Source organism: Notothenia rossii, assembly GCF_949606895.1.
Source record: "Notothenia rossii genome assembly, chromosome: 2".
Classification (NCBI taxonomy): domain Eukaryota; kingdom Metazoa; phylum Chordata; class Actinopteri; order Perciformes; family Nototheniidae; genus Notothenia; species Notothenia rossii.
In genome coordinates, this window is record NC_136904.1 from 92,012,253 (window position 1) to 92,039,956 (window position 27,704).

Consider the following 27,704-nt stretch of genomic DNA (forward strand, 5'->3'; position numbering starts at 1 on the left):
GTCAGTAAGTCAATAATTATTCTGTATGAGTGTATTTATATTTACTGATGCACTGAGAGTGTTGAATTCATTTAATATGTTATTCTTATGCAAGCATTGATTAACATAGTGTATATGCTATGGATGATTCTCCCTTCCATTATCCTTCAATGTGATGATGCTATATGCTGGCTGGGGCACGTTTAGCCTTTCTTTCAGGTCTTCCTCTCCTTTCCTTCACCGGTTGGTCTTTGAACGCACCTCTCTTTTTGCTTTAGGTGCAAACACAAACATTTGAAATCTGAGTGAAATACTGTTTGAATAACTGAGAGATGCCAGGATTGTGGTGCATGTAGTTTATGAGAAGGTCTTAGTTTGTGTACATCACTTCTTCAGTTACTTGGAATGTATATTTACTATTGTCAGGTCCAGCTGTGAACGTTAGCCGTTCACATGCATGCAGGTTATTGTGGTTTTTAGTATTGTATGTGTTGAATTAGGACATGTTGCATTTATATTCCCTCCTTTTATCCAGATATAGAAAGCCTGAGTAAGTCTGTGAACTCCTGTTTGAATAACTGAGACATGCCAGAGCTTTGCTGCATGTAGTGTATGTGAGATATTCCCAGCACAATATTCTCACGTGCAACCCTTGGAGATTTTACAATTCACATGCATGCATGCAGGCTGATTTTGTATTCATATATGAATATTGAGTAACATACGTTGTTTTATTGTTAGCACCTTGACACAGGTAGATAATCATACTGTATAAATGTGTATGCTGCTTCTGCATGCAAGTATGTGTGCACATATATGTATTTAACATAAGGAAAGAATATATTCTCACTTATATTTGACTTACTTCAAATGAGATTATATTGATTATTGTCTGCTTGTGACCTTTCCTTAAGTCTTGTATCTGTTTCTATAACTCTTGTTCTTTCTGTGAATGTGTTCTCTGTTTAGGCCAACATGCAAACATGAAGGAAGCGATGTGTACGAGTGTGAAATAATGTTTAAATCAATGCGAATGACCATGTTGGTGGTTCATGTGGTTTATGAGACTTTTTTCCTGCCCTTCATTTGTGTGCTTCTCTTCTCCAGCTACCTGAAGTTAAATTCAATATTGTCAAGTACAAGAGTTAGGAAGGTTGTAATTCACATGCACGCACGCTTATTGTGTTTTTGTATTACTGTTGGTGTTGAATTACGACATTTTCCTTTGAACATTTCCCTTATTGTGCATTTATATTCCCCCTTTCTTCACAGATACAGAGAGCCTGAATAAGTCTGAACTACTGTATGTGGAGGTGAGACTTTCCCAGATGTTATATTGAACATGCTCACATACAACTGTTGGAGATTGCATGCAGGCTGATTTTGTATTCATATCTGAAATGTAGCTAACAACATCTCATTAACAGTTCCTGTATTGTTCCTCTCTTTGGTGCAGACATGAGCAACAGCAGCCTGAACCCTCCCTACTTCCAGTTGACTCTGTTTGCAGACTTTGGGCCCCTCAGATACCTGTTCTTCATCTTGTGTCTGTTCATCTATGTAACTATAGTCTCTGCTAACATGGTCATTATTCAGGCAGTGTTCCTGGAGAAGTCTCTGCATCAGCCCATGTATATGTTCATCAGCTGTCTGTGTGTAAACTCTCTGTATGGCTCAGCTGGGTTCTTCCCCAGGTTCCTGCAGGACATCCTCTCTGACTCTCATTTGATCTCACGTCCATTATGCTTTATTCAGGTGTATGTTATTTACACCTATGCTGCCTGTGAGCTGACCATCCTCACCATCATGGCCTACGATCGGTTCATTGCTATCTGTCAGCCCTTACACTACTACAGTAAAATGACCTTCAAATGGGTGCAGGTGCTTGTGCTCGTTGCTGTTTTGTCCCCAGTGTGTATTGTTGGCTTCTTACTCTATCTTACTGTTAAATTACCGCTGTGTGGAAATAAACTGAACCGGATTTTCTGCGCTAACTGGCCTGTGGTGCAGCTCTCCTGCGTGGACACCACTCTGAACAACATAGCTGGTCAGTTTGTCCTGGTGACCATCGTCTTCATCCCCATGAGCTTCGTCCTGTACACATATCTACGGATTCTGCTGGTCTGCAGCAGGAGATCGTCTGAATTCAGAGGAAAGGCTTTACAAACCTGCCTGCCTCACATCGTGTCCTTTATGACCTACTCCATCTCTCTCTTCTGCGAGTTGTCTTTGACTCGATATGAGGCTGATCAACTGAATCCAAGCATCGCAGTTATTTTGTCTTTAGCGTATCTGATCATTCCCCCCCTCAATAACCCGATAGTGTATGGCCTGGGTCTGCCTCAAATCAAAGGAGTCGTGTTAAGATTTCTGAAGAAGGGTCCTGCTGCTGAAATATAAAAGGAATATGTTGACCATGGTAGATTGTGTTTCCTATCATAATTATTTAAAGGGATACATGATTAGATAGAGATCAACATAAAGCACAACAACAATATTGTATATGCTTGATTTAGCTTGAATTTCCCTCAAACGTTAAAATATTACTATTCTGTTAAATGTAATAGATTTAAAGTTAGAACACATTATGTGCTGCCTCTTCCTGCATATTTAAGGTCAATATTAAAATGTATTTTATTATTATTAGACAGGAATTCAGTTGTACTGTATGTTAGGCATTGTGATGTTAAACCACTCACTGTTGTTATTGTGCTTTAATATTTTGTTTAGCATTCACCCTTTATTACTATAATGAAAATGAAATGATGAATTCATATATTCAATAAACAACAGTCTCCAGCCATGTGAGTCCCTGCTTTTTCACCTTTACTTAAATGAAATGCTATTGTTAGCCATTTGGAACATGTTAAACCTTTAAGCATGCTAACATTAGATCATTATCAGTGCAGCTGAGGATTATGGGAATTAATAAACTATCAAGCTTTCTATGTTTGGCCCCCTGCCTTAACTTTAATGTTATGCATACAGTCAATTACAACGATTGGCAGTTTTTTGTCCAAAACGTTTGCCTTGGTGAACTATTTTTGCAAGAACATATTTTGTGAAATGTTAGTAAGATTGGTCACTTTCCACGCAGGTTTAGTATGAATTTGCTGTTTTTCAAAGAAAGTGGTTTGCATTAACAATTTTAATGTATCTATGATAGAAGTAGAATAAACATTAAATAACCAAATATAATATCACAAAAAGCGGGCCTGAAACCTGACATTCACTTTTAGGACCAAACTGACCGTTTTTCTTGTGGTCTTGGGTCAAAATGTTTATTTTCAAAAATATATTACCTTCCATAAAATTACATATGGAAACTTTCAGGGATTGTCACTAACAGCTGGCTTACTCGAGATACAATGCACTTTTCAACAATATATGTCAATAAACCTTAGAAAATCTTGAAATCTTGAAAGGGATGTGCAAAATAGCCATTATATACAGTTTTTGATGAACGATGAGAAGAACGAGTAATGAATATGCTTTATAGGGATCTGCAGATACATTTGCAGTCTTCTCAAGCACCCACTACGAAATCTCCTGATTGTTAGCACTTGACAATCACCCCCCCTGAATTTTACTCAGGTGTAACTAAAGTCTGATTTAAGGGTTGTTTATATTTCACATCATTAATCCAAATCTCTAAAGTAACTAGAATAAATGTAATGGAGTAAAAATACCAGATTAACCTTAAAGAAAGCCTTCAGGATTATAAAAGACCCCCATCACCCCATCCACAAACTGTTCTATCTGCTGCCGTGTGGCAGGCGGTACCGCAGCATCCGGACTAAAACCACCAGACTCAGGGACAGCTTCATCCCACAGGCCAGAAGACTATTAAACACCTGAACTTTGAAACCGCTGTGTGAAACGTCACGGGGTTAAGGGATAGCTGAGACTGCGGTGCTTTGAGAATCCGACTGCACTTTCACTATCCGACGCAGGGGCGGACTGGGAAGCTAGTGAATTGTCCGACCGGCCCACTTCGGTACCGGCCCACCGGGAAAACTCCCGGTATTCCCAATGGCCAGTCCGCCCCTGATCCGACGTGTTTATGATGCGCCAGCGGACGTTATAAATGTGCGTCTGCTGCAGTGGGGAAACTATAGAAACTACAGTTTTCTATACAGCGGACTACAACATGGATGTATAATAAGAACGAGGGACTACTACTCATCTAGAGACTCTGCACCGCTCGCTGAAGACTAAAGGATAATGGTTAGGAGGTGGGGCCGTCATATATATGGAAGTGAGATGCGCACGCATTCAGGTAGGCCCGCCCCGGGGCCGGCTACGTCTATAGAAATCTCAGTAGGTGAATGCTTGCATAATAAGGTCTCCCTTGAAAAAGAGATCTATGATCTCAATGGGACCAATCTGGTTAAATAAAGTTTTGAAATGAAATGAAATAAGGTAGTACCCATAGAATCCAGTAGAGTGATATAACACTGTTTTATCTGATAATGCTAAACAAAACCAGCTCACCAGATTATCACTATTATTAATAAACATCTTAAAAAGACATATCATAGATATGCCCAAGTAGTTCAATAATGTTTTTAATCAGTATTTATCAACATTGTTGCTATTTAAAACCATTTTATACACAGATACAATGATAATATAATTGCATATTGAAATATCCTTAGATAATGTTAGCTTACTCTGCTGCGTTTTCCCTTTACAAACTGCTCACATGATATCATTAAAGAACAGTTTAATATATTAGATTACATCAAAACTGGATCCTCTTCAGGTCAGGTTACAGTAGAGACTCTTACTTTGTGTCTGAGGGTCCAGGTTCATTACTGAAGCCTGGAGGAAGCAACTGTTTAGACCAGTCACTCTTCAGAGACCACATGGAGACCGTAGACTCTGCTCTCTGTCTGTGGAAACAACACATGTTTAAACATCATTAGTTTATTTAAAGAGCAGCTTTTGATCTATGACTGTTCACATTATTAAAGACTTTTAGAGTTGTTGAGTCGTGATTGTGGGTTTCTGTTGGTAAAATTCATTCGAGTGTGAAACGTTTTACATATTTGTATTTTATTTGCTTAATTTAACACAAAGTCCAACATGTAGAGAGTGAGGATGATTTCACTAGTAGATTATTTACTATCTCTGATGATGACAAGAAGCAAGAGATCAATTACACTTTGTTAATGTACTCTACTGGGTTTCATTAAACAGTTTAGATTATCAGATACCAAACAAACTGAATCCTCTTCAGGTCAGATTACAGTAGAAACTCTTACTTTGTGTCTGAGGGTCCAGGTTCATTACTGAAGAGTGGAGGATGACCCATAGACCGGTCACTCTTCAGAGACAGACAGCTGGAGACTGAAGAAGTGTCCTCTTCCTCATCTTTTAAATCACTCATCTTCACACACACACACACAGACACACAGACACACACACAAACACACACACACACACACACACACACACACACACACACACACACACACACACACACACACACACACACACACACACACACACACACACACACACACACAAATAATAAACTTGATTAAAATACATGAACACGAGCAGAAGTCTCATTGGACTCTAGGACGCAGATTTTTAACCAATAAGTTATTTTCTGACATCCAGTTTGACAGAGTAAATAATAAATGTGTTCGAAAGCAGATCCTGGTGTTAACACTCACCCTGTTGTTCTCCTCCTGTCGAGCTGTAAAATGGCGTCTGGCAGTCTGACTTCATACTTTCACCTTCCTTCACTTGTCTGCAGCTCCTCCCTCTGATTCATAACCAGCCTCTCCAAGGCAAGGCAAGGCAAGTTTATTTATACAGGACTTTTCTGTACGCGACAATTCAAAGTGCTTTACAAAACAAATTCAAAGACTTTTTAGGAATAAATACGTTAAAAACACATTATACAAATTTACAACAGACATTACAAAGCAAAGATAATAAAATAATAAAAATAAACACCACAGGTATACAATACATGTTTAAAAGGCATACTGTAGTTTGAATATGAGCATCTCAATTAAAAGCAGCGGCAAAGAGATATGTCTTTAGTCTCGATTTAAAAATAGTAAGCGTTTCTGCGGACGTTCTTGATTTGGGTAGTTTATTCCAGAGTGTCGGGGCATAACAGCTAAACGCTGCCTCTCCATGTTGAACCAGTTCACATACAGGGACTTTGTTCACTTAGATAGAAAAAGATATATAGCTAAAAACAAGCTCAACAAAGTTATCAAAAGGACACAACATCCACACATCAGCGTTCTTATAATTACATCTGCTTTATATAACAAACAATGAACAGCAACTTCAATAAAAACACAAAGCTACATTTAACTAATTTACAAGATGTGCCAAAATCAGGGCTGGAATAGAGATTTCTCCTCTAGCCAGGGTTTTAAATAGGAGGAGAAATGTTTTAAATAGGGGCAGAGCAACAGGAGAGAAGCAGGCTGCAGCACCTCACTGAAAAGTGTTTTGAATAGGGGCAGAGAAACAGGAGAGAAGCAGGCTGCAGCACCTCACTGAAAAGTGTTTTAAATAGGAGGAAAGTGTGCAGGGATGCTCAAATTCGTGTTCAAGCAGCCCCTAACTAATGGTAATATCGATTAAAATCGTTTCTAGAACAGAAAGTATTTTAAAAGTGAGGAAAACTATTTTAAATGGCTTAAAAAGCACCAAGTGGTTTAAGTGCAGTTCCAAGTTTCCCCACAGGAGGGCTTCAGAGAGCGCATCACCCGACATGAGCACAGTGCATTAACAGTAGAAAATACAAAAAAAAAGGCAAATCAATTGATTCAAAGTGCGGGGAGGCTCCACACCAGACACAGGTAGATTCCTACATCCCCAAAATAGTGACACTGATGGTTTAAAGTTGTTTCTGCGGGGAAAAGAGTGCTAAAAGTCTGTTAAAAGTGTGGTAAATGTCTGATTGTTTCAGAGACCCATAGTAATACAATACACGATTTTCCCCTTTTCTTCGTGTTGCCCAGCACGATTTTAAAAGCAATGTATTTCTATTGGTAGTCTCACGGCATTACGTGTTTTAGGAAGACCGGAAGCTGTGTGGTTCATAAAAACATGTTCTTACTCAATAGCAAGCCACAATAATTGCTTTTATTTTAAATCGTATAATTTCTGACTTTTGTTGCCGTCTGTGAGGAAAATAAATGGGGCTCAGAGCCTCAGAATACTGAAATCTTTATTTTTTAAATCTTTTTTTCCTTCTAATTTGTTATTATTTTCAAAAATAACACACTGTTATTTACTCAACAATAACACACAATTATCCTTGTTTTTATTTATTGGTTTATTTCCATAATCTCGTGATTTATTTTACGTCCGTCAGGAACTGAATTTCAAAATAAAAATAACCGGAAACAGACGTAGGCCTCTAGGAGTTTAGGATGGCCGAAGACACTACACTACCCATAATCCCCAGCTATCGTTTAGGACTACAGTCCCCGTGATTAATCTTCAAGCTCTGGGATTGGATGTTGGAGTGGCAGTCCGCCAAGGTTAGCCTAGCGTCAAACAGCTGTTTGAAATGGAACGAAACCACGCCAGACTATCCAAAACTGGAATCGAACGCCCCCCCAGAACTACACATGCTGGCTATTGTGTTTCGCAAAATGTTCTATGGGACGTCTCTAATGAACGTTTTCGTTTTTCCCACAATTAGAAGTTGCCATGACATTGGTGTTATCAAATGTAAAACATTATAATTAATACATGGGTGAAAATGGCTTGTGTCCATAATGCGCAGCATTAATACATGACAGCTCATTGTTACTTTGTACAGTAATTCTACTCCACTACAATTCAGAGGTTAACCTGGTATTTTTACTCCACTACTCTTATTTGAGTTACTTTGCAGATTCTGATTAATGATGTGAAATATAAACAACACTTAAATCAGACTTTAGTTACACCTGAGTAAAATTCAGGGAAGGTGATTGTCAAGTGCCAACAATCAGGAGAGATATTCGATAGTTGGTGCTTGAGAAGACTAAACATTAATCTGCAATTGACTTGAATGGAAACGAGTAATAAAGTATATTCATTACTCGTTATTCTCTACTAATAGTTCATTAAAGACTGTATAATGGCTATTTTGCACATCCCTTTCAAGATTTTCAAAGGTTTATATACATATCATATACACAATTACGGTGTAGTTATGCAATGAATGAAAAACTTGGGTCACAGATTCCTCAACAGCGCATTACAAGACATCTATCAATATGTGTGTATACCTCCACCATTAAACTGTCATATTCTGCACATTTCTTATACTATCTACATACATACGATTATAATTAATGTGTACAATATCAGTTCAAACAAGTGATTCAACATAGTTAACATTGCAGGAAAGCAATATATTAGACGTTAAGTACTTTGTCAGGCTTAATATTTATCTGTAGATAGATACCCCCAAAGCTTTTTTCTTATTTAAAAGAAGACCTTAATCTAAAGTATTATTTAATGTTTAAATAAAGGTTATTTCGTTTTTCTGTTTTGCACCTCCTCATATTAATATCTTTGTACATCCTGCACTAAACTGTTTTATTGCAGAGATCACTTATAGTATCTTCTTGATTTTTTATATTCTATATTGCTATCATTGACCTTCTACTTTCCCCCTATGAAAGTATGTACTCTTAATATTTTTTTAATCAAATATAACACATAAAAATAATAATTAAATAACGTGCTTTAACCACTAGGCGGTGCACATAAGGTACACACAGCCATAATAACTTTGTATTATTAGTGTAGGACACTTATGTATGTACAACATCTGAAGATGTGTAGTTTTATTCATGCTTTCAAATAATTTTACAGCATATTGCTATACTATTTCAGACTCAGTTTTTACATTCTTATATTCAAAGAAAATCAGTAATATCTTTAAAAACTACAAGTCCTTTTATATCAGCTGTGCACCGTTATGGTGTAAATATAACCTATCTATGAATTAGATCAAATGTAAAAGTTAGCCGAATTACTATTGATACTGCAAGGAGACGTATTGTGTGAAGAGAAATTGAAGATGTTGTTTAATTGTTGATATATTTATGATCCACGTCAAGTATTCAGTTTCGGCGGCATTTCTTCCAGTTTTTCCAAAGGTCTTCTCATCAGGGCTCTATAAATAGAGAACTACGGCAGATCTGTAATATGTAATGCAGCCGAACCGTGTATTACAATGCCGTTATGTGATAACTTTCAAAGAGAAAAGCAAGAACACTCGGAATTAAGTATTATTTTATTCTTTTAAAATGTTTTTCCGATTTCATATCATATAAACACCAAATCCCAACATGCATTGCGGCTAACACATCCAATCGGCGAGCTTAAACCATAGCTGAGGATCTTGGGTAATCGCTCGAAATGCCTACGTCTGTTTCCTGTTATTTTTATTTTGAAATTCAGTTCCTGACGGACGCCAAATAAACCAGAGATTATGGAACTAAACAAATAAATAAAAACAAGGATAATTGTGTGTTATTGGTGAGTAAATAACAGTGTGTTATTTTTGAAAAGAATAACAAATTAGAAGGAAAAAAAGATTTAAAAAATACAGATTTCAGTATTCTGAGGCTCTGAGCCCCATTTATTTTCCTCACAGACGGCAGCAAAAGTCAGAAATGATACAATTTAAAATAAAAGCAATAATTGTGGCTTGCTATTGAGTAAGAACATGTTTTTATGAACCACACAGCTTCCGGTCTTCCTAAAACACGTAATGCCGTGAGACAGAAATACATGTACATTGCTTTTAAAATCGTGCTATGCAACCATAGACGAAAAACGAAAAAAAGGGGGAAATCGTGTTGGTGAACACGAAATGCCATGAGACTGGGTTGAGTAATAATGATACAATAAACCATTTACATCTAGAAGTATTGATTACAATTCATGAATTCCATGCTGGTCTATATTGTTTTTTTCAGCCGGGTGGAGAGAGAAAATAAATCTAGTTTCAGCTTTTAATGCATTTTACAACTTTAAGGATTTAATGATTCTAATAAGGTCTATAAGATAGTTCATACTGGGTAGTTGATTTAGTTTTTTAAAAGGTATCCGCTGATTTACAGACGTCTCTTTTCAATGGGAAAAAGTATTTCTGGGCCGGGTGACGTCGCGGTCTGATACGGAAATTGTAGTACCGCCGTTCTGACATCCATGGTTTGGACGGTTTGGACCATGGAAGTATAAAAAAAACTATTTGGACGCGGCCTTCTTTTCCCGGATTTCAGGGATACATCTGATGTATCCTCCGTGGTCTACCATATCCCAGGGTGCAAAACATTCTCACTCCCTAAACGTCCAGGAGCGACGCTTGGTCAGGGTCCCGTGGCGTGCAGTTGGGACGCGCCGAGGCTCCTTCGGCTTCATAAACGGACAAAAAGAGCTTTCAACTGATTGCAATGTATAATCGGCGGCAGTATTTGACGCTCAGGGAAGCACCGCGCCCGTTTATGTCGGCAGCTCTTAAAGGCAATGAGCGTCCATTCCCATTGGATAACGGAGAATTGTACACCCGGAAGTAAGTATTCTCCTTACTGTCGATTGATTTGACAGTGATATCTCCACTACTCATCAACTCAAAAACACCAGATTACCTTTGTTAATTAAACGACATTGATAGGTTTACAATGCTTTTGTGTTTCATGTCTTCTATTATGAGAAGTTTCATCATTGAGACAAAGGAAATCAATCGTGCCATTTAACATCAACAGCAGTAAGCTCTAATCATTCATATTAAAAGAAAGGACACAGAACAAAATCTAATTCTGAAACTAAGACACAGAAAAGTGCAAGATAAAAATAGATAAATATAAACAAACACAATTTAGATTAAGTAATATAATCTTAATTCTAGGTTAAATGAATTAATTGTTAACAGCAATGTAATAAGTATACACAGTATATGCAAAATGAGATGTTATGTATGGCACACAGATGAAATATGTTAATCTGAAGTAAAAGTATGTAAGGCTGAAGTGGCAGCAGTGTTGAGCTCTACAGTTCTGCTCTCATACGTCTGGAGGACGGCGGTAAGCAGAGGTTTGGGTGGAGGATGTTCCTGATCGCTGTTTTGCTTTCTCCAGCACCACGGGGGGTCCATGTGGATGGCAGCTCTGTCCTGATGATCTGACGTGCACCTTTCAGATCTATTTCTCCAGAATTGTCCTAATCACAGAGAAAAAGAAGAGGAAAAGAATGAATTAAACACAGGGTTGCAAAATTATTATTGCAAAATGTAACTCCAAGCATTTCAGACGAACAATCCCTAAAGGATTATTTAAAATGATACTGGTTTGGTTTTAAAAACTAAAGAGATGAAGTGACAGTCACACTTGCATCCCTTTGACAGCACTGCACAAACAAACATCAAGCAAAAGGCTGCTGTCCATTTGTGATTGTCTTATTATTATTATTATTATTATTATTATTATTATTATTATTATGGGTTTAGGATACATTAAATAAACTTTAACCTAAATAAAAGATGATAAAATCTGTTGGAAATATTTCAAATAGCCTTGTTTTTGCCCTACCTCAAAGCAGCATGAGCTGAACACAAAGGTTGTAATGTTGACCCAAAGTTTAATAAACAGTAAAACATTGCAAAATGTCAGAGAAATAAATAAAGCAAACAGCAGCTACACGTCAGGGTAGCATTTTATAAATCCCGCCGTGCTGTAGGCTATACCGGTCTAAATGTTCTCACTTTGGTCTATTTATAGATGTCATATCAAGTATAACTTATCTACAACAGAGCCTCTGTATGACTTTAGTAAACTTCTGGATTGAATTAAAAGTAAGTGTAAAACAACACGTCCAGCTCAAAGTAAAAGGTATTGATATAATCTGCTTTATTGTACGCATTACCTCTCTGTGAACATTGAGGCCAAATCTGGTGACATTCTGATAATTAATTCCAGAGATACATGGGGTAAGGCCAACACGGCCCCCTTCAGAGGAGCCCACATTTTCGGTTATGGGAAAGTTCCAAACATCAACCAAAAATATTTGTATACAACCATCCGTTTCATAAAGTAGACATATTAAAGTAATGAAAAAACATGGTTGTGCTTTGTTCTACCTCGGGTAGGGGTACCTCGATAACTAAAGCCTTTTTGGGGGGTTTGTTCCTCCACTATTAGTTCTGAAGAGAGAAACCTCAGTGGAAAATAAATGTGGCTCCCGATAAATCGCCCTAATCTATTAAAATGAAAAGAATCCTACCTGGGAACAGCTGACTGCGTTGCAGGTGAAGACTACAACTCCCATGATCCCACGTTACCTCAAAACATCACCAAACTCTGTCCAGGGTTCTTACACCTTTTCCAAAGTCAAATTCAAGCACTTTCAAGCATTTTCAAGGTGCATTTCAAGCTTATCAAGAATCTTACAGCTGTTGTAAATGACATATTTATATACACATACTTAACCTCAAATGATTATTTCCCTACCTCACATTAAATCAGATGTTCTTTATGCTGTAAACAACCAAATGTGTGTTTCGTGATAGCATTCTACATGAGGATGATCAATTAAAGAAAAAGAAAACAAAGTGTAATATTTCAAAATGAGTGACCCATCTGTAAGTAGACTGGGCCTCCCATATGACCTGGCTGAGCCAATATACAACAATCAGCAATATAACTTCTCAATACATTCTTTATTAACGTGTTGGAGGTCCTTAGGTTGAAAGTGAACATAAGGCTCTCCCAGGTTAGGCCAAAGGGGGCATTATATGCACACATATACTGTATCAACTCAAAGGGGAATTTTCCGTCACATTGAATCAGCAATCAGAAATTATGCAAATCAAATCAACTTTCAATCAGTCTTTGAGCTCCTTGAGTTGAAAAAGCAAACAGAAATCCTTCACAGAACACTGCACTGAGTCATTCAAGGTAAGGCTGAACAGCATACGGCCTGTTAGGGAGGGTCTTTCAGTTCCTTGAGTTTGTCCGTTAGCTGTTTCTCCAAAGTCTCCAGATGTCTTTCCTTTTCCTTAGCAGCTCTTCCAAGGCCATTGGGCTTGGAGATGAAGCTTAGTTTACTTTTTATGCAACTGTGTACTACTTCTACTCCACTACAGTTCAGAGGTACATGGTGTACTTTTCCTCCACTACATGTATTTAATCCCTTTAGTTACTTTACAGATGTGGATGAATGATGTGAAATCTAATCAAGTGTTAAATCAGACTTTAGTTCCACCTGGAGTAAATCCACAAGCTACCCTGCAGTATACAAAGTCATTCAAACTAGCTGCACCTTTACCAGCTTTGAGAACACTTTCATGATCAATCATTATAAAACATATCATATCTATTATTCTGAAATGGAGCCTCAGTGACCTTTGAGATATCACCCTCTTTCAATCCCAAGAAAACATTCCCCCTCAAAGACACGTTCACCTCCGACAGACTTTCCCTTGTGGACTAGAGTTATCCTGTGGATGAACTCAAGAAACACTATCTCCGCCTACGAGGCCTTCCCCGTCCCTCTTTTCCAAAGTGCAGCCTCTCATAGACACTCCTGAATTTACCACATAATCAGCAAAATGGCGCAGATTTCTAAAAGGCCGAATATTTATCAAGAGGCCGCATAATCCCCGCATTTTTCCACACAAAGTTGAGGGAAAAAAAAGTTAACTGGTCTTGACGTGAAGTAGTGATGATGACGTGACGTCATCAGCTCGCGCATCACAGAAGGTAAACAACACCGTAGAGTGAACGTGTGGAACTCACACGACGAACATTTCTACTAAAGACCGGGCAAAGCAGTACCCTGACGTCTTTCACGAAAGTGGGGGGAAACTATTCTGCACCCCGTGCAACTGTGTGTTGGAGCATAAGAGAAAATTGACGTTGACGACCCACTTTGATTCATTCAAACATTCGAAAATGCTTTCTTCTGCTGCGGACAAGAAAGCCAAACAACTCACGTTCACCGAGGCATCAACCTCCAAAACCCTTTGGAGGGCTACAAGAAACGAAGTGAGTAGCCTCCAAGATTGAAGCTGGTCAGATAACTAACGAGTAAATGAAAACAGAATGAGGCGGAGAAGTGTGTGTGTGTGCGTGTGCGTGTGCGTGTGTGTGTGTGTGTGTGTGTGTGTGTGTTTGTGTGTGTGCGTGTGTGTGTGTGTGAGAGAGTGTGAGAGAGAGAGAGAGAGTGTGATTAAAATAGCCCCATTGCTTTTACAATAAATAAACATTGAATGTGTTTAATTGAATAGTAAAGGGGTTTAACGTTAGTGGCAGGTTGTGTGTGAGAGAGAATAAATAAGACAGCCCAATATTTAAAAAAAATTATATTATTTTCCGCAATTTCACCGCATAAGATCACAATCAAACCCTGCATGTTTAATCGCATAATCAAGGATTTTTGCCCGCGTTTCTTTTTGAGTAAATGTACTTAGATACTTCCTGTGTCACATGCGGAGACGCGCTGTGGGGTTATGGCTAGAAAGGATCCGTCTAATGTAAATATGACGTCACGTTCTCGTTCTAACTCTCGTTGTAATCGGAGCGGCTCGGTTGTAATCGGAGCGGCTCGGAAGCGCAGTCACGTGGCTGAATGTTTACGTTTGGGATGGCGAGAAACTAAACTATATTAAGTATGTAAATACTTGTTAGCGGTCTTGCTGTTGAAAGAAGAATGACAACACTGTAGATCAGCAACACTATGGTTTATTTTGTATTCACAGGCAAGTCAACGTTGTTGCAGTAAAAGTCCCAAGATAGCTCCTGCTGCAATAAAATGTATGTTGCATGTTACTGCTGTAGATGTGTTTACCTCTTTTATATCCCGTTGGGTAGTTTAATCTACAGCAATGCACCATATTCTATAATATCATCATATATGTGTAGCTTTGTCTCTGTCGTATCTTTCAAAAGTAAAGTGAAACAGCTGTTTTCAGTTTTGTGATGATGCATTTTCCAGCTGATCCAAGAGGCTTTTTAAACACCTTACTTGGAACACTTTATCCTTCAGTTTATCACAAACATTACATCAACACATTTGGAGATCCTAATTTGAATCCAGTCTGTAATTTGATATTAAGGTTTTAATAATGAAATGAGGTCATGAATCGAGTTCAAGGTTAAGATCATCTTTATTATCCTATGTACAAAAATGAACATACAACATTAATATAACAGTAACGAATAAAACAAAATAACATTATGCAACTCTGATCTTCTTGCTGATACTTTTCAAAGTTACTTTTACATTTGCTCTACTTCTCCTGCTACTGTTTGCTCTGCTTTCAACTTCTCTTTCAACTCTGCTCTTTACTCTGCTTTCCCTGTTTCCTCTGTTCTCCTCTCCTCATCTTCTCCTCAGACTATCCTCCTTTTGCTGTCTCCTCTCCTCTCCTGTTCTCCTCTCCTCATACTCTCCTCCTTTTGCTGTCTCCTCTCCTCCGTTCTGTTCTCCTCATCTCCTCTCCTCCTTTTGCTGTTAGATATTTAGACTGTAATGACAGCTTATGATATACTTTTTATAACTACATCAATCACATGCAATGGATTCAAAAGGTTGTTTTACTTAGCACCTCTTTACAGCTCCAAGCTTCCAATATTCACCTGGCGGTGGTGCCTTGGATGAAAACAACTTTTGATATGATACAATACAACAACAATAGTTAACACCTATCCACAGCAATAAGCACAATGAGAAGACTAATGGTCTCTTTTATACCAATTTCTATTGGAGTGAAATGAACTGTGCCATGTCACATAGGATTGGAATGGATGATCGGCTGTGTTTTGTGAATATAGAGGAGATGGCAAAAGTAAATATACTTTGTTCTTACCTAAAGCATCTATCCTCCTCTTCGTACCCCTGCCTGCTCCTCCCGCATTAGACTCTGGGGACTTAGCTTTTAAAATCTTGTTCAAGCTGTCCACTCTGTAGTTGGATCTCATGACCTCAGCTTTATGACCCACCCGGCCTGAAAAAGGGTGTCTACGATGGCTGGTACTGAGAGGTGTTATGGTCCTCTTCTGCCTTTTGTGTTTGGGGGGGCGTGAAGGTGAGAGGAAGACTACTGTCATGTGGGGTGTGTTGCTGTACGTCCTCCAAAAGATCATTTAGTCTTGATATCACTGTACACATGAACGTCTCATCCTGTAGGTGGTATGTGTGCTCAGTAATTTCCCGCAATAAGGTCCCACACTGCTGTCGTTTCCTATCTCTTGAGGACTTTGAGTGGTTACCACTGCTCTGATTACAACGAGAGTTAGAACGACTTCTCTTCTCGATGTTCCCGCGATCTTCCCGCGTCCCGCCCACCCCGACCCTTTCCGATTACAGCCGAGCCGCTCCGATTACAACGAGAGTTAGAACGAGAACGTGACGTCATATTTACATTAGACGGATCCTTTCTAGCCATAACCGCGCTGTGGGCGTGTTTGTGTTTACTAACAAGACTATCATGGCGGCTGCGGAGCTCGAGTCAAGTTTCCCCGCCTGGAGATTGTTATGTATGTGTCACATCAGGTGTGACTGTGCCTTTAAGATGGCACCGGGAGTTTTTGGGATGTGTGAACCGGATACAGTTGTGTTGTTGTGGTGTTGTCATGGGAGCGTATGCAACAACGTGTTCAATAAACGGTCAACCGAAATGTCGTAGTCTTATATATACACAACAGAGATATTCTCACTATTTCACTTTTGTCGAACACAAAGAAAAGAACGTTCAAGTTAAATGTAAGTTGTGTCTTTGCGGGTCAAAGATCCTATCTACTGCCCAAAACAGCAATTCAAATCTGTTGAAACATCTGCAGAAACAACATACTGGGACGAAGCTAGTAGCTAAGACCACAGACCCAAGCTGTGTCCCAATTCAGAGGCTGGGTCCTCCTGAGGACCACTGCGAAATGAGACGGTCTTCGGAGCATGTCCTTGTACGTCACCGGCAGTTACCCCTACATTTTGCCGCCCCCGTCACCTAGCAACCAGCTGCAGTCACAAGTGCCGGTAATAATTTCTAACACTAGGCAAAATATTTTCAAACTGTTTTCAAACTGTTTTCAAACTGTTTTCAAAACTGTTTTCAAAACTGTTCAATATGGAGTCAGATCTAGCTGTACTTATTTTGGTGTTATATAATATGTTTAAATTATTTTCCCGAGATCGCAACAGGCCCCCGTGAAGAGGGCTTCATTCTCCCCGCGCATCTGGATAAATTGCGCAGTCTGCTCCTTGCTCCCTATCAAAACAAAATTGTTGCAGTAAGATTTGTATAACAAAAGCAGTTAAATAAATAAATTAGCTTTATAATGAATCCTAACAATATGAAAACCAAACAGGGTTTAGAAATATTTTCACTTCATATTATTTTATGTATGTAATATAAAGAAGACATCTCCAATTGCCCGTATATTTAAATACACAAATTAAATAGGTTTACTTTTCTTTCATGTCGTTTACTATTTGGGTGAGTACATTTAAAAACGAATCCAGCTGAAACCGTTGTAGCCGTTGATGGGACGTTACAAGCCTTATATATTTTTTAAAACTCATTCGTCACCGTCACCCGTTGCATCCTGGGATATGGTACACCGCGGAGTGTACATCAGATGTATCCTCTAAATCTGGGGAAAGAAGGCGGCATTTGCGGGCCGTATTCGGAGGAGTCTTGTCTTTTTTTAAAATTGGGACAGCCTTCGTTTGGCGGAAGTGACGTATGCGGTCTCCGAATGCATCCTCAGGAGGATGCGGCCGCTGAATTTGGACACAGCTCCAGACTCATCCGACGCCACCCCTCCTCCACCTGAGCAACAGCGGCTGGATTTTAAATGAGGGACTGCTAGCCAGGGAAAAGTTGATAAAGCCATTGCACGGTATGTTGTAGAACACATGCAGACTATTTCTACTATTTCTATTTCTTGATCAACAGATTGTATTATTCTTCAATGCAATAACAGTACTGAAATGAAGGCTATAAGGGCATTAATGGGAGCCCTTTTTTTAAGTAACTAATGCGTTACTGTTCACAGCTGTTTGGTATAAGTAATCAGTAAAGGAACTGAGTTACTTTTGAAATGAAGTAACTAGTAATGGTAACTAGTTACTGGTTTTCAGTAACTAGCACAACACTGCTCCTCTCCCATCAGGGCATCCACGGGAACGCTCCTTCATACCTCAACTAATCTCCTCACAAACCTCCACACGCAACCTCCATTCTACAACCAACCATCTGCTTCCCCCCCCAGGACCAAACTCCGCACCATGGGGGGGCTTTCTGTTCACCTGTGGAATTCCCTCCCAGACAAACTGAGGATTCCACAGACCACTGACTCCTTTAAGAAGGGCCTAAAAACCTTTCTTTAAAAAAAAGAAAGAAGCCTTTTATTAAACTTGTGTTTCTTTTAGCAATGAACGGTGCTTTACAAATAAAATGCATTATTATTATTATTATTATTATTATTATTATTATTATTATTATTATTATTATTATTATTATTATTATCATTAGGTTGGACACTCCAAGGGCCCCCCCTATTCAGGAGCCATCGGATGCCCCCCAGAGTCTCTTCACCCCAACTGGAACCCCCGATGCCGAACTCAGTCGTCAGGTGGAAGAACTATGGCAGATAGGCGTCCTCCCCTTTCAGGAAGAGCAAGGCATCACCAGATCCAAGTGCCCCTCCAGTCCAGTGGACCCCCTTCCAGCAGCTCATTGACCGGGTCCTGCGTCCCACTCTCAGTATGCAGATATCCGGATGACTACATCGTTCAAAGTGAGATGTTGGGTCAGGTAAAGGCGGGGCTCCAAGCTAACCTGAAGAAGAGTGAGTTGGGGTATCTGGGGTCGATGGGGTCTCCTCTTTGGTGCCGGGATGGGTGGGAGGTGGTGGTAGGTAGCAGCAGGAGTATGTGCAACACATCTTTCTTCTTAACAAAAGCTTTTGATTGTTTTTGTTCATTTAATATTGAGGAGAGCTAACAGGAAGTCTCTCATCAGCTGCAGCCTTCTTCTTTGTTTTCCAAAATGCCTCCACGCTCCTCTGTACGTCTCAAACTCGCCCCGTGATGAAGAAACTGAGAACAAATCAAACCTGAGCTTGCAGATTTCTCTGGAACACCAGAAAAACGTGTTGAAACCTCAATAAATAAACTTCACACGGTACGACCTCTCACCTTTCTGTGTGTCTCCACTTCCTGTCACCTGAGAGGAGAAGGAGAGAGAGAGAGAATAATGATGATGATGAAACAAAGAGAAACAGCTCAAATGATGAAGAGAGAAAGAAGAGTGTTGTTTTCCTCTGAGGTCACGCTCCATGAAAGAGTTTCATATCTTGATGAATGGAGGATATGGTTTCAGTACTCACAGGTCTTCTGGATCGTGGTTCTGATCGTCTCTCCTCTGAACCTGTAGAGACGAACACAATCCAACAGTTTGAGATCCAGTTTAAAATAAGAGTTTGTTCTTTGAGTCAGCTTCAGAGTCCTGATCTCATGCTTTACATCCCATCATATCTTCTCTGCAAACACTACGACTGCCTGCCACAGCTCTCAGCTGCATGACAGGAAGTAACCAGTCATTGGTCTAGAACAGGGGGGTCCAAACTGTTTCACCGAGGGCCGTATACAGAAAAATATATAAAGGTCTGGGCCGCTCTCTAATATGTTGTCTCATAAGTTCAGTTATAAGTCAGGAAACTCAATCAGATGAAGGAAAGGATGCTTGTTACTTGAAGATGCTTTAAGAAACAAACAGCTCTCAGCTCTCCAGAGGGTTTACTTTATTCTGTCAGCAGCTCATTCCTTAAAGCAGGAGATTCAGATTGATTATAATTACAGGAAATATGAAGGGTTTATTTCACGCTTGTTATAACAATAAGTTATTGGGCTTTTTTCTTATCAAGTTAGATTTGTTAGAAAATGTTTTCAGCTTTAATTGACTGAATGTATTTTAAAGGTGGGCTCATTAACACATGAATACTACTGTGTAATAAATGTTTACATGTATATGTAAGAAGTACAATACAAGACAAGCAGAAGTTTCATGTGTGGGTCATATTTCATTATACTTTCAGAATTTGCTGAGGGCCGCATTTGGCCCCCGGGCCGCAGTTTGGACACCCCTGGGCTAGAAACTAAAAACATCCCATTAGAACAGACTACCTTTCCCACTTTCTGTAAAATCCAATGTGTCTGTTAAGGCCCGGACACACCAGGCCGAAATCGGCCGTTTTCGTTAGGCGGACGACGAAGCGTGCCCTGTCGCCCAAATTCAATTTGGTGTGTCCCGCACCGTTGGCAGTAACACGCCTTATTTGGCCTTTCATGGCCGGCGCACGGAATCGGCCGTGCGTCGGCCACAGCCAGTCGGACAAAGAAATCACTCTGATTGGCTGTTCCGCTAGCGAATCAGTGCATAAGAAGCGAAACGGTTGCTTGAGAATGTCTTCCACAAGCAACACTCCAATGGCTGATAGCTCCAGTACCACACGGAACATGTTTTCGATGGACGAGAGTGAAAATGGAACGCACCCGCTATTTGTTGTTTGTTTAGATCACTCAGTCTGTTCTCCTTCTCTGTCTTTCGGTTGTTGCCTCTTTTGAATGATGAATACACACTACCGCCGCCTGCTGGTAAGGAGAGTTATTGCCACTCACGCATGCGCAGTTCGTAGGTGCTCGGCTGAAGTCTTTGCGGTGTGTTCCAGTCATGGATGTATAATAGGTTCCAGTGCGACACATGGCCAAGACGCAGGAAAACACGGCAACGCAACAATCGGCGTCGGCGAGTTTTCTGGTGACTGCTTGGTGTGTCAGGGCCTTTAGAGAGTTGATTATTAAAGTGTGGCTTTGCATTTTCAGCTGGCCTTCTCTAGTTGATGGAAGAATGAAAGAGCCTGCAGTCAGTGGGTAACATCACTGATCTGTTTCCCCAGTGAGAGAAACACCTCCCTGTGTTTCATACAATACTGCTGAACCAGCAGAGACCCCTCACTGACCAGAGAGTCTGCAGTCTGCAGTCTGGACTCTCCAGAAGATCTCTCAGCAGCTTCTCTGAATCCTTCAGATCATTGCCCAACAGGTCCAGCTCTCTCAGATGGATGTTGGACTTCAGAGCTGAGGCCAGAGCAGAACAGCTGATCTCTGACAACCTGCAGCTCTCCAGACTGAATAAAGAAAACATGATGAGGATAACAATCAGTTTATAATCAGATGTGTTACTCAACATTGAAATGAATGGGAACAAAAACATGTCTTCTTCAGAAAGTAAACTTTATCCTGTAAAACTAATATTACTTCAGATGAACTTTATTCAGACGTTATCGTTTACTAAATATTAAAAACATAGATTTACTTTTTACAACTAACATCTATTACAGTTCCTTTAAGAATCAGTCAACATGTATCTCTGCAGTTCTTACTTTAGTACCTACAAATGAAAGTATGAATAAAAACATTTACAGCTTTATATATGTAAGTTAATGATGTAGAAGAATCAGGTTGAATAACTAATGAAACATGAGATCTCCAGCAGTAACAGAGAGTCAGTGAACTGACCTGAGAGTCTCCAGTCTGCAGTCTGGACTCTCCAGAAGATCTCTCAGCAGCTTCACTCCTGAATCCCACCGAGCGTTCCCACTGAGGTCCAGATCTCTCAGATGGGAGGAGTTGGACTTCAGAGCTGAGATCAGAGCAGAACAGCTGATCTCTGACAAACTGCAGCCATACAGTCTGAATAAAGAGAACATGATGTAACTTTAGAAAACAATGTTCCTGTTTGAAATAACTCCAGGTTTAATAATCTGTTCAGAGTTAAACAGGGTTTTAAAGGTCTCATATCAGGCTGTCTTTAGGCATATATTATGGGTCTCAGATACAAATATATAAAAACATGTCTATGATGTGTTTTGCTCAAAATACCAAACAGATCATGCATTTTAGAAATCCCTCATATCCCTCTGTTCCAGCTGTTAGAGAAGAGCAGGTTCGGGTCCTTAGCTTGAAGAAAAAAAAAAGGAGGTGGAGCTAAAGCCTGATCAGAATTCTACCAGCAGAAACTCAGCTAAATGCTGCCGTGATGAAACTCCATATCATGTTCCAAACCACATCAAGGATTCTCTCTGAAACAGTATGGAGCTCAAACTCTTTCTCTCTCAGGTTTACCACAAGGTGAGTTCCTTTTTATTTCCTGCTTCTTCACACACATGCTCTCTCCAGCACAGGTTAGCTCTGAGTGTTAGCCATGCTAATGTAAACACAGACCATATTACTTCCAGAACACGTCTCATTGTTTCTGGTGATGTAGAGAAGACATCACAAAGTGACTTCTGCATGATAGGTCCCCTTTAATGTCAGAGATGATGTAGAAACAATCCATTGATAATCTCGAACTTTAACTTTGATCAGATGTTCAACAACTCCTTCATCTCCCTCACAGGTCATCAGTACTGACAGCATCTCCACTGACTCATGGAGCACAGAGTGAGTCTGAGGAAGCTCAAACTCTCTCCCTCACACATTCACCTTCTCTTTGTTACTCTGATTAATATTCAGTCTTTAGCAAAAATGGAAAAATAATTTTAATGTACTTTTTTAAAATTCAGAAAATGATAAACACAAACAGATGAAGTTCAGTCAGTGAACTGACCTGAGAGCCTCCAGTCTGCAGTTTGGACTCTTCAGTCCAGAACTCAGCAGCTCCACTCCTGAATCCTTCAGAGGGTTGCCACTCAGGTCCAGATCTCTCAGATGGGAGGGGTCGGCCTTCAGAGCTGAGGCCACGACTTCACAGTGAGTCACTGAGAGTCCACAGCTAGCAAGTCTATAATAACACATATATTACAACATGTGTTAAAAAAGAGGAAACATAATGACCTCAAGCATTTGATGAAAAACAGATTTGACATATGTTCTGATTGAGATTTGCTGTTAGTCCATTTTATATATAATAATATATGATAATAGAGTGTAATGTGTTGTCAGTGTGATCTGATCACATGTCTGTGCTCCTGCTGTCACTGACTGTTACCAAGGAAACAGAAATTAAATAAATCACTTGACAATATTAGAGATCTACATATTTAAATGTTCATTCATATTTAGAATTATGGATGTTTTGGCTTCTCTGAGCATCTGGAAATGTATTGCGCACACAAACACAGTTAACAAACCAATAAAGTTTCAATATTCTAAACTGAATACCATCAGATGTTCTCACTGTATGAGTATTAAGACATAACTCTGGTATTGGTGGGATATGATATAGATCTGATTTTAAACTCTAACACATTGTGATAAAAACGTGTGTGTGTTTAATGATAAAGAAACTACTAGAAAGTAATAATAACTGATAACTGTAAGTCCTTGTCAGGGTTGAGTGAGGCAAGCAGGACCCAAATGCAGATAAACAGAAAATAACTTTATTTCAAGGCTACAGATACAGAGCTGAACTCTCCTCCCCGTGAACACAGTCCAACTACAACAAGGAACTCACAAAGACTGACAGAAAACACGGAACCTAAATGCACACAGGACTAATCAAACAAACAAGAGACAGGTGAGGAGGGAGGAGAAAACACAGGGGCACTAGGTGAACACAATCAGGTAATCAGGGAGGGAAAACAAACAGAAAGCAACAGGCAAGACAGGAGGTGAACATTTTACAAAATAAAACAGGAAACCAAAGACAGAAAAAGACAAGACACAACACAGACAGATCGTGACAGTCCTGCTGTGTGGTGTGATCACATGCTGAGAAAGCTCTAAAGTCCTTCATGTTTTTGAAATGTCGCCTCCATCACTCAATATGAAGAGAGAAACGCTTCAGTTTAACTATTATTATAAATAAAGAGAAGAACAGTGTTGGTTTATTTTGCTCTCTCAGTATTTAAGCAGCAGAAATGTTATAGTGTTTATTTGAATAATTAAACTTCTGATCCACATTAGTTTATAAAGTTAATCACATCTGGACTTACTTGGCTTTCCTGCAGTTCCTCACAGCTGGAAGCAGTCTCAGTCGTCCCTCAGCTGATGTGTTGTACTCCATCAGGTCCAACTCATCCAGAACCTCCTCTGACATCTGTAGCATGTAGGCCAGAGCAGAGCAGTGGATCACAGAGAGTTCCTTCTCTGATCTGTTCCCTGACTTCAGGAAATCTGTGATCTCCTGATGTACTGAGAGGTCCTTCATCTCTGTCAGACAGTGGAAGATGTTGATGCTCCTGTCAGGAGAGATTTTATCACTGTTCATCTTCTTCAGGTTGCTGATGGCTCGGATGATTTCTGGAGTGTTGTCTGTGCGACCCAGCAGGCCTCTGAAGAGTCTCTGGATGATTCCTGGTCTGTTGTCTGTGCGACCCAGCAGGCCTCCTAACAGTCTCTGGTTGGACTCCAGAGAGAGGCCGTGGAGAAAGCGGACAAACAGGTCCAGGTGGCCATTTTCACTTCTGAGGGATTTCTCCATGGCTCCCTTTAGGAAGACATCCAGGGATGGGTAATCCTGATCACTGTTTTTACTGTTCTCATAGGGCCAGTCTCCCTGCAGGAAGTCCTTCAGTACCTCTGTGTATCTGTTGGTGTAACAGTGGAACACGTAGACTGCAGCCAGAAACTCCTGAACGCTCAGATGAACAAAGCAGTAGACTGTTTTCTGGAAGATCACACTCTCTCTTTTGAAGATCTCTGTACAAACTCCTGAGTGCACCAAGGCCTCGTTGACATCAAGACCACAGCGCTGCAGGTCTTCTTGGTAGAACATGATGTCTCCTTTCTCCAGATGTTCAAACGCCAGCCTCCCCAGCTTCAGAAGAAGCTCCCTGTCAGCCTCCGTCAGCTGCTGTGGACTCGTCTCATGTCCCTCTTCATACTTCTGCTTCTTCCTCTTGGTCTGGACCAGCAGGAAGTGTGAGTACATGTCAGTGAGGGTCTGGGGCAGCTCTCCCCTCTGGTCTGTAGTCCACATGTGGTCCAGAACTGCAGCAGTGATCCAGCAGAAGACTGGGATCTGACACATGATGTGGAGGCTCCTGGAGCTCTTGATGTGAGAGATGATTCTGCTGGACAGGTCTTCATCACTCCATCTCCTCCTGAAGTACTCCTCCTTCTGGGCGTCAGTGAAGCCTCGTACTTCTGTTACCCTGTCCACACACTCAGGAGGGATCTGATTGGCCGCTGCAGGTCTGGAAGTTATCCAGACGAGAGCCGAGGGAAGCAGCTTCCCCCTGATGAGGTTTGTCAGCAGCACGTTGACTGAGGACTGCTGAGAGACATCAGACACAACCTCATTGTTTCTGAAGTCCAGAGAAAGTCTGCTTTCATCCAGGCCGTCAAAGATGAGCAGCACTTTGCAGACAGCCAGCTGCTCTGCTGTGAGCTTCTGTAAGGTTGGATGGAAAACATGGAGCAGCCTGAGAAGACTGTACTGCTCACCTTTGATCAGGTTCAGCTCCCTGAAGGAGAGCGGGATCACCAGACTGACATCTTGGTTTCCCAAACCCTCGGCCCAGTCCAGAGTGAACTTCTGCACTGAGAAGCTTTTTCCAACTCCAGCGACTCCGTTGGTCAGGACCGCTCTGATGAGAGTCTGTTGGTCAGGTGAGGCTTTAAAGATGTCCTGGCACTTGATTGGAGTGTCATGGAGGGTCTCCTTCTTGGAAGCTGTCTCCAGCTGCCTCACCTCATGTTGGGTATTAACCTCTTCACTCTGGCCTTGTGTGATGTAGAGCTCAGTGAAGATGCTGTTGAGGAGGGTTTCACTTTGATCAGTTCCTTCAGTCACACGTTCACATCTCCTCCTCAGACTGAGCCTGTGTTCATCTAGAACCTCCTGCAGACCACTATCTGCTGGAAGAGAAGGAAACAAGAGAGAATCAGGAAATGCTTTTGAGAATCTAACAATCAAACTAATAAAAACAGACTGAGTTTAAATGTTTTATAAACATTTTAATGTCTTTGTTCTTCAACAGAATACCTGATAAAAAACAAATGAACCAGGAAGAGGAATAAGATGCTGCATGAGTTCGGCCTCTCACCTCGTACAGAGCTGCTCTGACTGGCTGTCTGCAGGCCAGCTCTGGTTCTGGGTCTTTCTCCACACTGGGGACAGGAGGGGTCTCCTGATGGAGGGCTCTGCTCCCAGTATGAGGTGATGCACTGTCTGCAGAACCAGTGTCCACAGCTGGTAGAGACTGGATCCTTCAGGACGTCCTGACACAGAGCACAGCTGGACAGCTGCTCCTCCACAGGAACATAACTCTTCCTCTTCCCTCTGTGGAGAGGAACACATCCTTTACAGCACTTTACTTCAGAGGGGCTGATTCTCACCAAAGCTACAACAAGGGGGCACATTCTAGTTTGATCTTTAAAAAAGGTCTATATAATATATCCCCTTGTGATCAGGTAGATAGCTTACAATTCACATGATCATGAAACCAGAGAGCATCCTCTCTGGATTCATGACCCAGAGGAGCACATGTTCCCTGAATCTACACACAGCTGTATTAACCTGGTGCACTATAAACCCAACTTGCATAGAATCTGCTGTGAATGAATAGAAATAAACATATGGAAAGGATGCCTAAATAACAACAGAATGAGACTGATTTGTAAAAAGCCTGAGTTCATGCTTTGTCAGGTCTGTCTCACAAACTACACTCAAGTTGAAATGTGTCTCGCTGCACGAATACGCAGGTGACATGAATTTAACATCTTCACTTCCTTCGTGTTGCCAAGCACGGATCTGGGTCTTTGCATTGACTCTACATGTGATTTCACAAAACACTGTTTTATCTGCTAATGCTAAACACAACCAGCTCACCAGGTTATCACTATTATTAATAAACACCTTAAAAAGACATATCATAGATATGCCCAAGTAGTTCAATAATGTTTTGGACAATATATATAGTTTTTAAATCAGTATTTATCAACATTGTTGCTATTTAAAACCATTTTATACACAGATATAATGATAATATAATTGCATATTGAAATATCCTTAGATAATGTTACTCTGCTGCGTTTTCCCTTTACAAACTGCTCACATGATATCATTAAAGAACAGTTTAATATATTAGATTACATCAAAACTGGATCCTCTTCAGGTCAGGTTACAGTAGAGACTCTTACTTTGTGTCTGAGGGTCCAGGTTCATTACTGAAGGATAGAGGTTCCCCCATAGACCGGTCACTCTTCAGAGACAGACAGCAGGAGACTGAAGATATGTCCTCTTCCTCATCTTTTAAATCACTCATCTTCTCCAGTCTGAGAGATACACCAGTAACACACACACACACACACACACACACACACACACACACACACACACACACACACACACACACACACACACACACGCACACACACACACACACACACACACACACACACACACACACACACACACACACACACACACACACACACACACACAGTTAAAATACATTAAATCAGTCAGGCTTCAGACAGGCCGCTCTCCTTTTTGTCTGTGCTGGGCTGTCACATGTTATGTAACTCTGAAGAATCAGAAAACAGGAAATAATAAAAGTGTACAACACTTGCAGAAGTCTCATTGGACTCTAGGATGCAGATTGTTAACCAATAAGTTATTTTCTGACATCCAGTTTGACAGAGTAAATAATAAATTTGTTAAAAAGCAGATCCTGGTGTTAACGCTCACCCTGTTGTTCTCCTCCTGTCGAGCTGTAAAATGGCGTCTG

General features: G+C 40.4%; 2 protein-coding genes and 1 long non-coding RNA gene across 19 annotated transcripts in view; 2 read left to right on the top strand and 1 right to left on the bottom strand.

The window, feature by feature from the left end:
* Window positions 1-1,249: 1,249 nt before the first annotated feature.
* LOC307029764 (olfactory receptor 51L1-like) lies at window positions 1,250-2,379 on the top strand (the record flags this gene model as incomplete). Its single annotated transcript, XM_079665847.1, has 2 exons — window positions 1,250-1,292; window positions 1,436-2,379. The coding sequence occupies exon 2, from the start codon at window positions 1,438-1,440 to the stop codon at window positions 2,377-2,379; it is 942 nt and encodes a 313-aa protein (XP_079521973.1). The 5' UTR covers window positions 1,250-1,292; window positions 1,436-1,437.
* Window positions 2,380-9,575: 7,196 nt separating this feature from the next.
* Window positions 9,576-27,704, bottom strand: part of LOC307029406 (uncharacterized protein) — a 71,470-nt gene continuing 53,341 nt past the window's right edge. For 9 of the 16 annotated variants that reach the window (XM_079665366.1, XM_079665362.1, XM_079665355.1 and 6 more), the window contains 9 exons: window positions 27,115-27,249; window positions 26,019-26,254; window positions 23,964-25,830; window positions 22,637-22,810; window positions 21,547-21,720; window positions 20,988-21,155; window positions 19,356-19,396; window positions 19,165-19,192; window positions 15,112-19,065 (listed from right to left, as the gene is read on the bottom strand). In XM_079665366.1, coding sequence (XP_079521492.1) covers window positions 19,041-19,065; window positions 19,165-19,192; window positions 19,356-19,396; window positions 20,988-21,155; window positions 21,547-21,720; window positions 22,637-22,810; window positions 23,964-25,830; window positions 26,019-26,254; window positions 27,115-27,249 — 2,848 coding nt within the window. In that variant the 3' untranslated portion in view covers window positions 15,112-19,040. Of the gene's footprint in view, window positions 11,188-15,111; window positions 19,066-19,164; window positions 19,193-19,355; window positions 19,397-20,987; window positions 21,156-21,546; window positions 21,721-21,936; window positions 21,988-22,636; window positions 22,811-23,963; window positions 25,831-26,018; window positions 26,255-27,114; window positions 27,250-27,704 lie in introns of those variants that run through there. The other 7 variants (XR_013805319.1, XM_079665365.1, XM_079665364.1 and 4 more) reach the window with 7 other exon arrangements.
* Window positions 21,983-26,082, top strand: LOC307029412. Of its 2 annotated transcripts, XR_013805323.1 has the most exons (4): window positions 21,983-22,158; window positions 22,427-22,470; window positions 22,593-22,779; window positions 25,953-26,082. It is a non-coding gene; the product is annotated as an uncharacterized lncRNA (long non-coding RNA). The 2 variants fall into 2 exon arrangements; XR_013805322.1 differs by having other exon boundaries at window positions 21,983-22,470.